The sequence below is a fragment of the Eumetopias jubatus genome, unplaced genomic scaffold (genome assembly GCF_037043125.1).
Source record: "Eumetopias jubatus isolate StellerSeaLion01/CBP00866 unplaced genomic scaffold, mEumJub1_p1.0 scaffold_3, whole genome shotgun sequence".
NCBI lineage: Eukaryota > Metazoa > Chordata > Mammalia > Carnivora > Otariidae > Eumetopias > Eumetopias jubatus.
In genome coordinates, this window is record NW_028274809.1 from 48,210,046 (window position 1) to 48,224,925 (window position 14,880).

Genomic DNA, 14,880 nt, shown 5'->3' on the forward strand with positions numbered 1-14,880 from the left:
GTGGATAGCCTATCTCACCCTTGTAAGCTCTCTTAATACCCAGGATCTCTGGTCAGAGCACTCTGTGTACCAACAATGACTACAAACCAGTCCTAGCACAGTTGTAGGTTTTTTCCTTTCTTTTCTACTGACTTTACTACCTTTAATGAAAAAAATCACCTCATGGTTTTACCTTCTGCCCCAAATCATGTGCCCTCTCTAGAAGCAAAGCTTCTGGTTATGGTGGTCATTCAAGCCTGGAGAAAACTGTTCCAGCTGATCAAGTTAAAGAGAGAGAAGGTAGGGAGCAGCCTCATGCAAAACCAGATCTCTTTCTGTTCTTACCTGAAATTCTGGCAGGTTGTTATGAATAATCACTTCCCAATTTTTTGTTTGCCATATGCCGATTTCCAGATTCCTCATATGGTTTGCTTTAACAACTTTGTCTGGTTTTATACTTGTTTTTTGAGGAAGAGGATTTATTAAACTCCTTGAAGCCATAGCCAAAAGTTCCAGCCACAACCTTTGCAAATTTATTCAGATAATACTTAGGCACTCAGAGAAAACATTAGTCTCTTTGTCTTTCTCTTAAGTTTTTTAATATTCCTTTCCATGGACTTTTGTCGGATCTCACTTTGCTTATTGGGAAATAAACTACTTAATCTATAGCATTTTAGATCTTTTGTGTTTAAGTAGTCTCTTTTGGTTATATATCCAGCCAATTTAAACAATGTGTCAGAGAACAAATAGTCTTTTGAAGATGACTTTGCTTCATTTGAATAAATATTGTCAGTTGGGTTTCCTCCATGATCACTGTTCTTAGATTGGTCTGGTCCTTAGAATGATAACCCCTGAATTGTTTCTGGCAAACTTCAGTCATTTCAGGCACTCTCATATTAGATACCCACCAATGAAATCCATCATCTAAAACCCTGTTTTTGGTCACAAAACTTAGAGCTATCTTGCAATCATAATAATATTTATCTGTATATATGTGTGTGGGGTGTACTTGACAAATTTTATAATCGTTATGCTTTTATTTAAGCTTTATTTGAAATGTGTTAGTGTTTGAATTTTTTCAAATTTAAAAATCTAATTTATTAAATTTAAAAGTTTTATAAGTAGTAGGAAGCATTTGTTGTCTAGATTGATATGTAGATATTTTGAATGCTTGAGAAAAATAGGCTAATTTTTTCATGTACCTTGAAATATCTTAAAGAATTTACATAGTGAAATTTGTAAACTGTGGTAAGTATTTAATGTAATTCTACACTGCCAAAATGATAGAATAATTGAGTATTAAACAAAGAACACAAGTAAAAGTAGTGCTTTTAATTTTAACACAAATTACTATATTTACAAGTAACTGTTATAAGTGACAGATTGCAAGTTGTGTTTACAAGTCTAAGAAGATTTAAATTTATAAACTGGATAAATTGAACACTAAAAATATATATATATAAAATCAGGGCCTAGAGTATGAAGGCCCTATTGTTGACTGAGTGCCTGTCTCCCAGTTAAAGAATCTAACACATTAGCAAAAATTTATCCATTGCATCATTGCACAACAAAGTAGGTCTCAAGAAAACAAAGGAGAAATTAGGGAAACAGGACTGGGGAAGCAGATGGAAAAGGGATGTCTAGGAACTGACCTTAATAGGGAGTTGGGGAATGGAGGAATGGTCAAGTAGTCAGTTTTATCAAGGGCCTTATTTTACCAAACACATAAATTATATCTCAGAATTATATTTTTTAATTGCTTTAATTGAATGTAACCAGCAAATGAAATCAGATCCTCTTAGATATCTGAGTGTGAACTCACAATTCTATTTATGCAGTAATACGTTAGTTCAGTAATTGGTCTCCTTTCTTTAGGAAAAAATGCAATTCAGGTATTAGACAAAGAATAGTTTGATAAAAATTGAGAAAACAATGCCTTAACATTTCCTTCTATTTCTATATGCATTTCTGACCATGATGCAAAAGAAAATTGCACATTGCATTTGGTAATGAAATCTATGCTTTCCCCAAAATAGAGTATGATATAAAACTGTTGACCAGCTAAGCTCCTGAATTAAAACTGGTGTATAAAATTAGCAATTTTAGGACATCTGGCTTTAGGGCAGGGTAAAAGAAAAAAGAATTGTGTTATATATGAAAATGTACTTCAAATATCCTGTCCTTTTTTCTTCCTTCCTTCTGGGATTCGCATAATGCATATTTTGGTCTGCTTCATGGCATCTCATATAAGTCCTTTAGCTATATTTTCTTTTCTTCATTCTTTTTTTTTTCAGTCCTCAAACTAAATAACTTCAATTGTCATAGCTTCAAGATCACTGATTATTTCTTCTCCTTGTTGAACTCCTGTTGAACCTCTCTAATAAATTTTTTGTTTGTTACTGTAGTCTTCACCTCCAGAACTTGTGTGGTTCCTTTTTAAAGCCATTTTTAAAGTTATTATGGTAAAAGTAAGCATTTTATCAGAAGATAACCATTTTAACCATTTAAAAATGTATAATTAAGTACATTTACAAATGCTGTGCAACCATCACTTCTATCCATTTCCGGAATTTGTTCATCCTCCCAAACAGAAAGTCTGCAGCCATTAAAAAATAACCTCCCATTCCACACTGTCTCCAGTTCTTGTTAAAATTTATTCTTCTTGGGCGCCTGGGTGGCTCAGTTGGTTGAGCGACTGCCTTCGGCTTGGGTCATGATCCTGGAGTCCCAGGATCGAGTCCCGCATCGGGCTCCCTGCTCGGCAAGGAGTCTGCTTCTCCCTCTGACCCTCTTCCCTCTCGTGCTCTCTATCTCATTCTCTCTCTCTCAAATAAATAAATAAAATCTTAAAAAAAAATTTAAAAAAATTTATTCTTCTTTCTCTGTGAGTTTTTCTTTTCTGTGTACCTCAGGTAAGTAGAATTATATAACACTTACATTTGGTTTATTTCACTTAGCATAACGTTTTCAAGTTTCATACATGTTATAGTATGTGTCAGAATTTTATTTCTTTTTAAGGCTGAGTAATATTTTTCTGAGGAATTGTCAAAATTTTCCACAGTGGCTTTTGATTCCTTTTAATGATCTCTACTTCTTTATGGATATTCTCATTTAGTTTATACATTGTTTTTCTGATTTCCTTCACTCTTTGTCTATATTTTTCTTAAGCTTTTTAAACATATTTAATAAAGTCATTCTATACTCTTTATATAATTAACCCGAAGCCTGGATTTCTTCAGGGATTATTTCTTAGCATTTTGTTCCTCTAAATGTGCCATACTTTCCTATTTTTTTATATTCCATGAGTTATTTTGTTGAAAACCAGGCATTTGAATAGTATAACATGGTAACTTTGGAAATCAGATCTCTCTCTTTTTCAGGGCTTGTTTTTTGACTGTTGAAAGCTGTATTAGTCCATTTGTTTAGTGACTTTCCCAAACTATTTTTTAAAAGGCTATATTGCTTCTCTTTTATGGTCACTGAAGTCTCTTATCTTTGTGTTAAACTAGTTTTCATAGATTTTCCCTGAGAACCAGGAGCTAAAACACGCACATGGCCAAAATCAAGAGCCAGACGCTTGACCCACTGAGCCACCCAGGTGTCCCTTGGCTTGCACCTTTTTGAGGAATGTCCCCTGCTTTTCTGGTCAGAGTTTCTAGTTATGTGAAACAGAGACAAGTGCTTTGCATCCCTCATTCAAGTATCTCCCAGACAGTTTGGGATGGACATATGCAATAATTTTCCTATAAGATTTTCTATGCTCCCTTTAGAATTAGGGACCAAGGACTTAACACTAAGGATGCAGGTTTCTTTTTCAAGAACTATGCTGGGGAGGAATTAGGGCAAGGGCAAGCAAATACACCACAAATCTTTGCTAACATTTTAAAGTTACCTTTTTCTTGTTCAATTCATTGCTGTAAACCTTTGACTATTTTCCAGAATTCTAACAGAGTTAATTTTGATAGTTTTTGCTTTTTTGTCAGTGTTTATGTGGGAGACGAAAACTTGGAGCTGCTTACTCCCTTTTGCTGCAATGGATACTAATGATTTTTTTTTTTTTTACAAATAAGACTAACAAGTATTCTGAAATTATGGCTGGATCCATCTTGATTGGCTATTCGCAAGATAATAAATAATTTTTACTAGAAATTCAGCTTCAAATTAAAGTTGATTTAACTTTTCTTTTTCTAACTCAAGGTATATTTTAATAGAATGCTCATGTGCCTTCTTGGCAATATATTCAATAATTAAATCACTAAAGAGATGAACGTTTGAAATTTATGTACTGATTTTTTTGAAATCACTCATTTTTTTGTAATGTACTTCACTAGTAAAGTTTACTGTTTTTAGAATTATTCTGTGTCCTTCATATCATACTCAACTAATTTATGGGTCCCAAATTTTTATGGAAAATGACTAAGCAAACTACCACCAATGGCATAAATCTAACTGCCATCTATTTTTGACCAGCTTGAAAACTAAGAATGGTTTTATAATTTTTAATCACTGAAAAAAATCAGAAGAATGATATTTTGTGATGTGAAAATTGAAGTTCAAATTTCACTCTTTATAAATAAATTTTCATTGGATCCATTATTTGTTTATATATTTTCTATGGCTGCTTTTGTGCTACAAAGGCCCAATGGAATAGCTTTGAAAGAGATCATACACTCTGCAAACCTGTGGTGTTTATTGTCTAGGCCTTTACATAAAAAGTTTGTCAACCTCTGTTTTAGCACAACACAAACAAAATCAACAACCTAAGATGCCTTATGGATTTAAAGCATTCTTTAGGAACCACAGCTCAAAGGCTGTTACTTCTAGAAGTTTTAGCTACCAAAAAATTTATCAGGTGTTATGCTTTTTTCCCCAATTTAATCATTGATACTTTTAACATCTTTTTCACTAGGTTAGCCAAACATGCCCAAAGTTTCATTTAACACATGACATTTAATACAGAACCTTTTTTGGATTAAGGTTTTTCCTGGGACTTAAATTTATCCATAATTTTAACCATTTTTCTATAATTTTGACAGCCTTTTTTTTCTTATTATTACAGTATTTGTCTTCTCCCTGTCGAACCCTGAGCTAACCACTTTCCCCAGGCTGCCTGGGGAGGTATAGGAAAAAAGAACATACAGGGCAGATGAGACACGGGAGAAAGACCTTTGGGAGGTGGAGATGTCTTCTTCACGTGGCAAAGAGGATGAGAAAGGCCACCATCAGGCAAAAGAGTCCCATGGTCTCTAAGAGGGCAAAGCCCAGAATGGCGTAGGAGAAGAGCTGTTGCTTCAGAGAGGGATTCCTGGCATAACCAGTGATGAGGCTCCCAGACACAGTCCGAATTCCAGCCCCAGAGCCAGCACCCCCTACTGTGGCAGCCCAGCCCCAATGAACCTGGCTGCTGTGTCGATGTCCCTTGAAATGGCACTGGTTTGGAAGCTGCGGCTAGGAATAAGTGAGGTCAGGGGACGTGGGGCTGCCAAGCTGCTGAGGCTCTTATAAGGTACCTCACCTGTCCGGTGGTTTTAGCACCACTGCACACAGTGATCGGCTCAACAGCTGAGAGGTGCTCCTGACCAAGAAGGGGTGGAGATGAACTTTGCACAGGCATACAGGGAATGAAGGGCTGTGGCAGGAGAGCAGCTCCCAGTGCAGAGAAGACAGAGAAGGGCAGGGAGGGGGAGAGCCAATTTTGACAGCTTTAGCAAGTAATTCTGTACTTGATGTTTCTTCTTCTACTTGAGTTGGAGAAAACTGGAAGTCTCCTTTATCATTAAAAAAAACCCTTCATATTGAGTATATTATTCTTATATAGTAAATATTTACAGAACTGGGCGAATCAGAGTGCCTTGAAATCAGAGTGAATTTCAGTTGTGAGAGATTTGCTTATTTCCTGATCAACTTTTGAAAAGATGGATAAAAGATTTGATAAAAAATTTTACAGTAGAATCTTATTTTAAAAGACAGCTTAAAAGCATATGGTATAGAATGTCAGTGGTTTTGATGACATCTGTAAGGATACTTTGTACTTAATACTTGTCAATATAAGCCCATTGGTAGAGTTCTTCTGAAAATAGTTTTGAACTGGACTGCCAATCATTTCTCATCAACTAACGTTTTTGAAAGGTCTGCATCTATAAGTTACATGACTTTGTGTGATCTTTGAGATCAAGTAATTTGAGATTATTATAAATAGACTAAATTACTAATTGAATCACTTCATTATCATTAGAATGTAGAATTTCTACCTTATATTCATGTCTTTTTCTCTAGGAGCTCCCTGTCATAACCTCACTAACTTTGTTAAAATCCAGTTTTGTAAAAAAATTTTTCTCAAATGTTTCTACTTTAGCACTGGCTGCTGTCAAGAAAATTTCAGATAAAAGAGAAGACATCACATTCTCTAAAAATTCATGAATCAGCATTAGGGTAGATAGTGATGATGACTGACACTCTTTGCTGTTTTGGATTTTTTAAACAAGATCCTTAGATTCCAGTGGCAAACATGCTGAAGTTGTATCCATGTCACAAAGTAACTGATTTTGAAAAGTGTCTTTTATCACTGTACTAGCTATTCCTCTTGTTAAATTTTCATTACTTTTTATGTTCTTAAAAATAGAGCTTTTATTTATATTCATGAAAAAATATTTATATAAAGGATTTAATGACTGCTGACCAACAGTTTTTTATTGATGGTAATTTATCCACAAACTACCTTTGTCTTTTCTGAAAAGTTTTTTTTTTTTTAAGTGACAGGAGTCATTTTATGCATTTTATCCACAGTAATTAATTTTTTCTAGATGGTGCTTTATTTATAGTTGGATCTTTTTGCTTGGGAGATAATTTATAAACTGATGAAACATTATTTTCAGATGGGAAAGACTGATTTCTTATATCTGGTATGCTTTTATTTGAACCTCCAGATACATCTTTATCAGTGAACCAATCAGTTTCATATCTGTGTTATAGAATTCATTTGAGTGTCATCTCAATTTGCTAACTATGTTGGTGAAAATACCCTCTAAAAATTTAACAGGAATTTAACAGGAATTTTCAGTTGGCTAACTTCAAGTGATTTTTTTTGTTATGTGAGATAAGACTTTATAGATAATAAAAGTTTGCATTTGGATTCATTTTTCTACCTCCAAGGCCATTTTTCAGTGGTTGCTTAAGTGCTGACTGGTTACTGTGTACACTTTTTGTCTCTTTATCCTTATGACACACAGGTGATACTACAGCTCTGCCTTTTCTTATACCAAAATGCTTATCAAAAGCATTCATCAAAACATTCTCTTACCCAGATCTCTACTGCACTTTCTTTTGCTCTTAAACTTTTGCTCAATATTATAAAAATCATCTCATAGGACAATATGTTATGCTTTAAAAACCACTTTATTTTTTAAGGGAAGTAAGCATAGTTATATCAGGTATAAAAGCTTCAGTGCTCATCCTGGTGAGGTGGTGAGGAAGATTTGGAAATATTGGTGTTAGTTCGAGAAAACACCTTTGACAGAGCTGAAGATAGCTTTGCCAGCATTTTAGATCCTTGTTTGGAAATACTAGGCTTGAGAGTTTCTGTGGACAAAGCAGAAAATTAATATGGATATTTATTAGACATTCTAATTGGGAGAAGTTATACTATAGCATTGATGATTTAGAATTCAGAAAGAGACATTTATAAAATACTTTATGGGATTTAAAAAACATTCAAAAAGACTCTTTTGATCCTTCTAACACTCTTATGAGAGTAATAGGGGAAATAGGAAGAAAAATATCTCCATTTTTAAATACTGAATCTTGGCAAGGTCAAATACCTTGCATAAGGTCATATGAGTAGAAAATGGCCACACTGGAACAGGGTCCAGCTTTCTGACTCTCATGGCATCATTATACCTCCTGCATTCTGATGCTTCTTTAGTCAGGTGTGTAAAGAATGTCTTTCTTTATCTAGCAGAACACTCTTGGAAAATGCCAGATGAGCTAAACTCACATGGGAAAGTAACTTTCAACTCTATACAGTAAGGGTATCTATTTCAGAGTGCTTAAGTGAAAGTACAAGTGCATTAAAATTGCTATATATTCTCACCTACTTTGGGTGAATTTTCAGTTGGCTAACTTCAAGTGATTTTTTTTGTTATGTGAGATAAGACTGTATAGATAATAAAAGTTTTCATTTGGATTCATTTTTCTACATGACTTATTCAGCACATGGGCTCTTAAAGAATATCATATTTTAATTATCACAAAATGATATTTTTACATGTAAACATGTAAAGACCAAAAGTGAACATTTATGTACTTTTTTGAAACTTTATAACAGGGCATAAAAACACACATGCCAGTAAAAACCAATATTTTCTTATTTCTAGTAGATGCCAAAGTTCATGACTGTACCTCTTGCAGTTATCTAGAGTTGTCTTTTCTAGAAAGATAATATTCTATGATTAAAGCAAAGATAGCCTACAGTAAATTTAACTATGAAGAACAAAAAAGTATATTTAGGTTTTTAACTGTGCTATTATTTTTAAAAATGACCTAAGAATTTAAAAGGAAATAGCTAAAATCTTCAGCAATAAGACACAAAAACATGGATGAAAGAGAAAGATGTACATTCTGAAAAAAATAAATTTTTTACTGACATGACTGAGACATTGTTGCAAGACTTCTGAAATTCTTATTGGAGATATTAGAGAGCTTCCATTCTTAAAAATTAGTGGTCTTATTAAAAAATTCAGATTCCTGGGCACCATTACTCAGAGATACTAACTTAGGCAGTCTAGAGAGAGTCTAGGAATCTGCATTGTTAAAAAAAAATACACTGGATGATTCCAATGCAAAGCCGTTCCTGGAAACATACTGAGGGTACTGCCTCAAATATGAATCCATTTTAGATTCCTTGTATCTTGTTCAAGACCAGTGGGTGGCTAGTATCATAGGTTAATAACCTACATGAAGCTCATCCCTAGAGAGAGTAGTGAACCCTGTGTTTGTCCTTTAATAGTTCTTTTCGTAGCAAAACTATGGACTATCTTTGGTCATTACCCAATATGAGGCTCATTCTGGGAATGCAGTGGCCACAATATGGAACCACATTATGGAGGGAAGCAAAAATGGAGGATCAAAGTCAGATCTGTTTTCAGGCCCTAAAAGCTCTCCATTTGTTGACTGTGTAAACTCAGGTGATTATTACCTCCATTTTCTCTTTTGTAAATTAAGGCATTATGATTGACGGAGGGATAGTAGTATGGTATAGGGGATATAGACAAGTTTAGTTTGGCCCACAAAACATTTCACAAAAGCGTTCAATTATTTGATCAAATTTAAAAGTCAGGATTTTCACATAAAACTTTCATCACCAGCTTCTTTTGAAAAAAGGCTAAGACTTGAACTGGAAGACCTAGCAACAACCAAGTATGTCAGTGATTGGATGTGAGTATCAGCTCCTCCTTTATACAGGACATGCCATCTCCAGTGGACCACAGACCTGCTCAACCTACTGCTCTTCTTTATAGTAACTGTCTGGCTCCTGTGGGCATTTGAGTGTATGAATTATGGTCATATTGAATGAGCTTAAGCTTTGAAGTTGGGCAGATCTGTGTTTGAATCTCAGCTCTGCAGTTTATTAACTATGCGGTGACCTTGAGTAACCTACTCTTGCTTTCTTCTTCAATGACTCTCACTTTCCTCTTTAATAAAATGGAGATATCTGGTACCTAATAAATGTTAGTCCCATTATTTATTACTGTGGTTTGAGGTTAAAGTAAAAAAATTACATAATAAACTGCAAAATGGCTATACACACATACATATACATAAGTAAGTATATTACTTCAATCTCAGTACTCAACCTCAGGTATCAATACTGAAAGGGAGGAGCCAGTCATTCCAGGAGGAATGCTAAAGGATAGTATATTTTGTACCTGAAATGAATTCTTTTGAGGAATACACACTGCCAGTAATATTCTTGTTTCCTTCAAAGATGGTGATAAACTGCCAAGACAAAGTACATAGTTAACGTTTTATTGGACTCGACACACTAGAGATACCTAGAAATCCCTAAAAGATGTAGTACAACCATTGTAGCACCTTACATAAATAGTATCTGAGCTCTGTAGTCTCAGAATTATTCTCTGAGTCTTAGGCTCAAAATTTTTGCCAATTGTGGCACCTAGGATTGACCCTTGTCATAGATGTGGGCCTTAGCCACCATTAAATGATGATCAGGCATCTTAAGTCAATAAAAATGTCAGCTCTGTCTGCCCCCTCCCTCTTTGGGTTAATTGAAATAAGTAACAAATTATAAATTCTTTTCTGATGCTAGAGATAATGGTTAAGTGGGGAAAGAAAATGTATGTTCATTATGTAATTCCAATTTCCTGTTATGGAAATCTTAGGCATTTTGGGGTCTGGAATAATAAAGTGGCTATGTGGACCTAGTCAGGTAGGGAACATGGCTCAGATGATAGTTTTACTCTATGGGCCTGTATCACCTCTGAATGCAGAAGTAGCAATCTTCTCAGAAATGTATAAAATAGACTGGGATAGGTTGCTGGACTTCATTGTATATATTTTATAATACTAGTTATTAAATAAAGAAATCAATGAAGAGAAATGAAAGAAGGCCTAAATACATGAAACATAAAATGTGTTATGTATAGTTTATGTAAAGACCACCAGATATTATAAGAGTTTTATCATAGCTCCTCCAAGAGGATTTGAGGCAGCTTATTTATTTATATATTTCTGGAGAGCTGAGGAATAAAATGGAGCTGAGACTATCTAAATCACTGATTCTCAGTATTGGCTGCACAATAGTTATATGTGGAAATTTTTTAAAATATGAATCCCTGGGTCCCAAACCTCCAGTTGAATTTAAATTTCTGAGGGTGAGGCATATATTGATATCTTTTAAAAATGCCACGTGTGAGACTGACTTGACAATCCCTAATCTAAAAGCAGAGGGCAGATGCTACCAAGTGTCTGAGATGAGTAAGTATACATAAGTTCTGCTGGAAACATCTATCTTTGCATTAGGTTTAAGAGTATTTGCCATTTCTTCATGGAACACTATTATAATCACTGCTTTAAGTTTTTGTCTGAAAATTCCAAAATCTTGGCTGCATTGGACTTACATCTCTTGTCCTTTCCTTTAAAAGTTGTAGACATTGTCTTATTTCTTTACATGTTAAGTAATTTTGGATTCTATCTTGGGCATTTTAAATAATTTATGAGATTCCAAGAACTGTTAGAATCCTCTGGAGATGGTTGAGATTTTTGTTTGTTTTTTTTGCTTAACTAGGTAATTAGCCCACTTAGATTCAGACCACACATCCTACCCTCCTTTCTATGGCTGTATTTCCAATGTAAATTCAATTTCCAAAGTCTTGGCAGTACTTTTTTGTATCCCTCTGTATGCACCACTATTAAAGCTACAGTTGAAGTTCTCAAAGCCTTTTGTTTATACAAGTTCAGGTCAGTTCCATACCTGCACAGCTCAGGAGAGACTTTTCAGACAGATTTGTAGGGGATCCTTTTTTGATGATCCTCTGTGACTTTTTTTTTTTTTTTTTTTTTAGTATCTTTAACACTCAGAAGTCCCCTTTTCTGGTTCTATGGCTAAATGCTGTGGCTACCCTCCCTGTGGGCTGTCTCACACATCCCATAACTGCATCCATGTCTAGGGTGAAATGACAAAAGAAAGCAGAGAAAAAAGTAGCAGATTTCCTTCTAATATTCTTCAGGTTTCTGGAGACGTTTTCCTAATTCTTCTGGTCAGAGAGAAGGATTTTGTCTGAGTTTTAAGTGCCCCAGCAGCCTCTGCTGCCATTGCTATGTAGCTTCATGTCTGAAACTTGCCTTGAGGCAGAACCAAGAGAGGCGGGAGAAGTGGGAAAAAAGTGAGTTTCTTCTACTTCCCAGTCCACAGGAACTTCTTCCTAATTCTGGTAAGAGAGCAATGGTTTCTCCTAAAGATTTATTCTGCCTATTCTATGTAAGTCCAGGATTTGAACTGCTCTGGGTCTAAACTTGGAGATATGGGGCAGGGGTGGGGGGAGGCAGCAGGAAACTGATAATGGTATTTGTGATCCTTTGAGTTTTTATTTCCCTCCTCAAACTCCTGCTATTATTCATTTTTCAGCATCCTCAGTAGTTTTCCAGCATTTTTAGTTGTAAAAAGAGAGAGCTGGGGTGGAATGTGCTTACTACACCTTACTTTGAACTGGAGTAGATATACCAGTTCCAACCATGTTTCACCATGGAAAAAGCTACAAGTGAGGGGAAGGGCAAAGAGCCAAAAGGGTCCAGATTAGCCAGGGACTCAGCCTGGCACAAGAAATAGTCTGTAATCAGGTTGTCAGTCTAGAGATTCTCTGTCTCCCTGTTATTTCCATATGATTTTACTTGTTAAATATGGTCTAAGTGAAGCCTGAGGTTGTCAAATAGATGTTTATATTTATAAATGAGGATTAGGTTGAATGAGGAACTAGCCCAGCATCTTCAGGGTTTGGTATGAGTAAGAATTTTAAGATTTGGTTCTGAAAACTACTCTAATAATGAGAAGGGATTGGAAAATTGATGGATTATGTGTGCATGGTGTTTGGGAAACTCAATTAGAAGTGGTGTTCAATTGAGCCAAGAAACAAAGTGATAAAAACAGAAGAGGATCTGTAGTTTCAGCCCTCATTGGAAACTTCTAAAAAGGAGCAAGGAAGAGGAAATTTCCTGGGTTTATGGTGGAGAGTAGCCTGGCCTTTTGTAAAGCTGCCTTTAAACAGTCAGTCCTTTGGAATACAGAAAAATAGATGGAATCTGCACTAATTTCCTGCAAACCAGTTTCCTCTGTTTTTGAAGCTTCTGTTCCCTCCCTGCCTCCTCCAAGTTCCTCACTTGGTTCTACCTGCCCTAGACAAGGCCAAGTGACTCCCTGTAGGGTTTTCTTCGGAGACTGTAGTAACAGAGTTTAGGAATGGAATTGTATTTAGGTGTTAGGGAAGAACAGTGGCTTATTCTGTGCACTTAAGCAAGGAATAATTTAATTGTAAAGTGAGAATTTGTTTCTCCAGTACCATGGACAGGTCTCAGCCAGAGGGGTCACGTGATCTGAGCAGGAAGAAATTGTGAATAGGGGTGCGCTTCCTGATGTCCCTCAAATAGTACCACCCAAGCCCTGATTTGACCTTGAAAACTGGGCTATATTAAACTGGACCCCATATATACCAATTGCAGTTTATTGAAAAATATTTACCTTAACACTGTTTGAATTCTCTGGCATTTGCTCCTGAGAATTTCCTGTTGGGGAGGGGAAAAAAAGGAAAAATAGTATTTTTTTTGGAGGCATGAATAGTACTGAGACAAACCTGGTCTTATTACTTTTCACCAGAAAGTTCTAGAATTTAGGCAAGTAGAAGACACTATTATTACTTTCAGTGTATGGACAATGAGAATAAAACTGAAATAGGTAATATCCCTAGAATTCTGGGGCATGTCTTTTATCTTCCTTTAGGAATTATGAAAGATAAAATATGATTTGGTAGGAGAGGCACCCTCTGTAACTTAACAGCCACATGTTTATGCACAACTACTCAATCTCTATAAGCCTATTTGTTTACATGTAAATGAGAGATTACCTTATAGATGATTCCTATGGGCCTTCCAGCTCTAACACTCTGATTCTGCATAGCTAATTAAAAGCAGATAATTGGAACAAACAGGAAAATGCTGGTTTTATGAAATAATTTGAGTGAGAACCAGGAGAATTTTGAGGCAATACCAAGAGGAAATCTGGAGGAATTGCTACGGAACCAAAAGTTGCCTAAGTTCCAGGGGAGGTTAGTATGCCTGTAAAACAAATTTAGCCTAAGGAGTTAGAAATGATGAGAAAATTTTTACAAAGATCCACCACTAGGGGGGCTGAAAATCTGAATTTGAGTCTTAGCTTCACTTCTTCGAGCTGTGTGAACACTGGCAAATTGAATCCAACTTACTTGACTCTGTTTCCTCATCATGTAGAATGTGAATGAGACTGTCTTCCCTGCCTGTCTCACAAAAGGATGCAATGAGATATCTTATATAAAAATATTGTGCATTTTATAGAAATGTAATCATCAAGGGCCAAAACAAGTGGTCATTCTCTGCATTATCCTTTAGATCAATATAGGTTTTTTGGGGAAAAAAATGTTGTAGTAGAACTTCAATTAACTCAAATATGAGAAGGAATGATTATTGCACTTATCTGACAATATTGGTAAAATTTTATTGTTGGTTGATAATCTTTTTAAAGTGCCTGACTCTATATTGCAAATAATTGAACTAACTGACTTTTGCTTTTAAGTGACTGAGGGTATTGGGTTTACTTCCAGGGCTATCATTCCAAATGCACGTTAAGTTTCTAGGCTAAATGGCTGTCAACTTCCGAGGATATACTAGGAATTTGTTTTGATGAAAAGTCAAAGAAAAATTTCTGATATTTGAGGATCTCAGGTATTCAGATTTGTTATTTTATTGTATATCTATATGAAACAAAGAATATAATTTTCCAGTCCTAACCTCTCCATTAAACTTCAGTCTTAAATATCCTATTTCTTATGTGATACCTCAACTTGACTATCTAATGGATACCTCAATCTCAACATAACCAAAACAGAGTTCTTGTGCCTCTCATTAGTTATTCCCATTGTCCCTCTTATTTTACTAAATGCTCTTCTTCCTCCTACTATATGCCTATTTTAGGTTCTTGGGGGTACAGCTGTGATCTTCATGGAGCTTACATTCTAAAAGGAGATAGTGAAAAAACAATTAACGGTCTATCAGATAGTTATTAAGTGCCAGTGAGAAAAATAAGCAAGGAAGTGGAATAGTTAGTGCCATGGTGGGAATGACGCTACAGTTTCAGAGTAC

At 35.4% G+C, this 14,880-nt stretch overlaps 1 protein-coding gene and 1 pseudogene across 1 annotated transcript in view; both read right to left on the reverse strand.

The window, feature by feature from the left end:
* Positions 1–5,169: 5,169 nt before the first annotated feature.
* LOC114225084 (ATP synthase F(0) complex subunit C2, mitochondrial pseudogene) lies at positions 5,170–7,263 on the reverse strand (annotated as a pseudogene).
* A 157-nt stretch (positions 7,264–7,420) lies between these two features.
* The window catches only part of FSIP2 (fibrous sheath interacting protein 2), a 103,719-nt gene continuing 96,259 nt past the window's right edge, over positions 7,421–14,880 (reverse strand). The window contains exons 22-24 of the mRNA XM_028124491.2: positions 13,229–13,272; positions 9,903–9,972; positions 7,421–7,557 (exon numbers count right to left, since the gene is read on the reverse strand). Coding sequence (XP_027980292.2) covers positions 7,421–7,557; positions 9,903–9,972; positions 13,229–13,272 — 251 coding nt within the window. The remainder of the gene's footprint in view (positions 7,558–9,902; positions 9,973–13,228; positions 13,273–14,880) is intronic.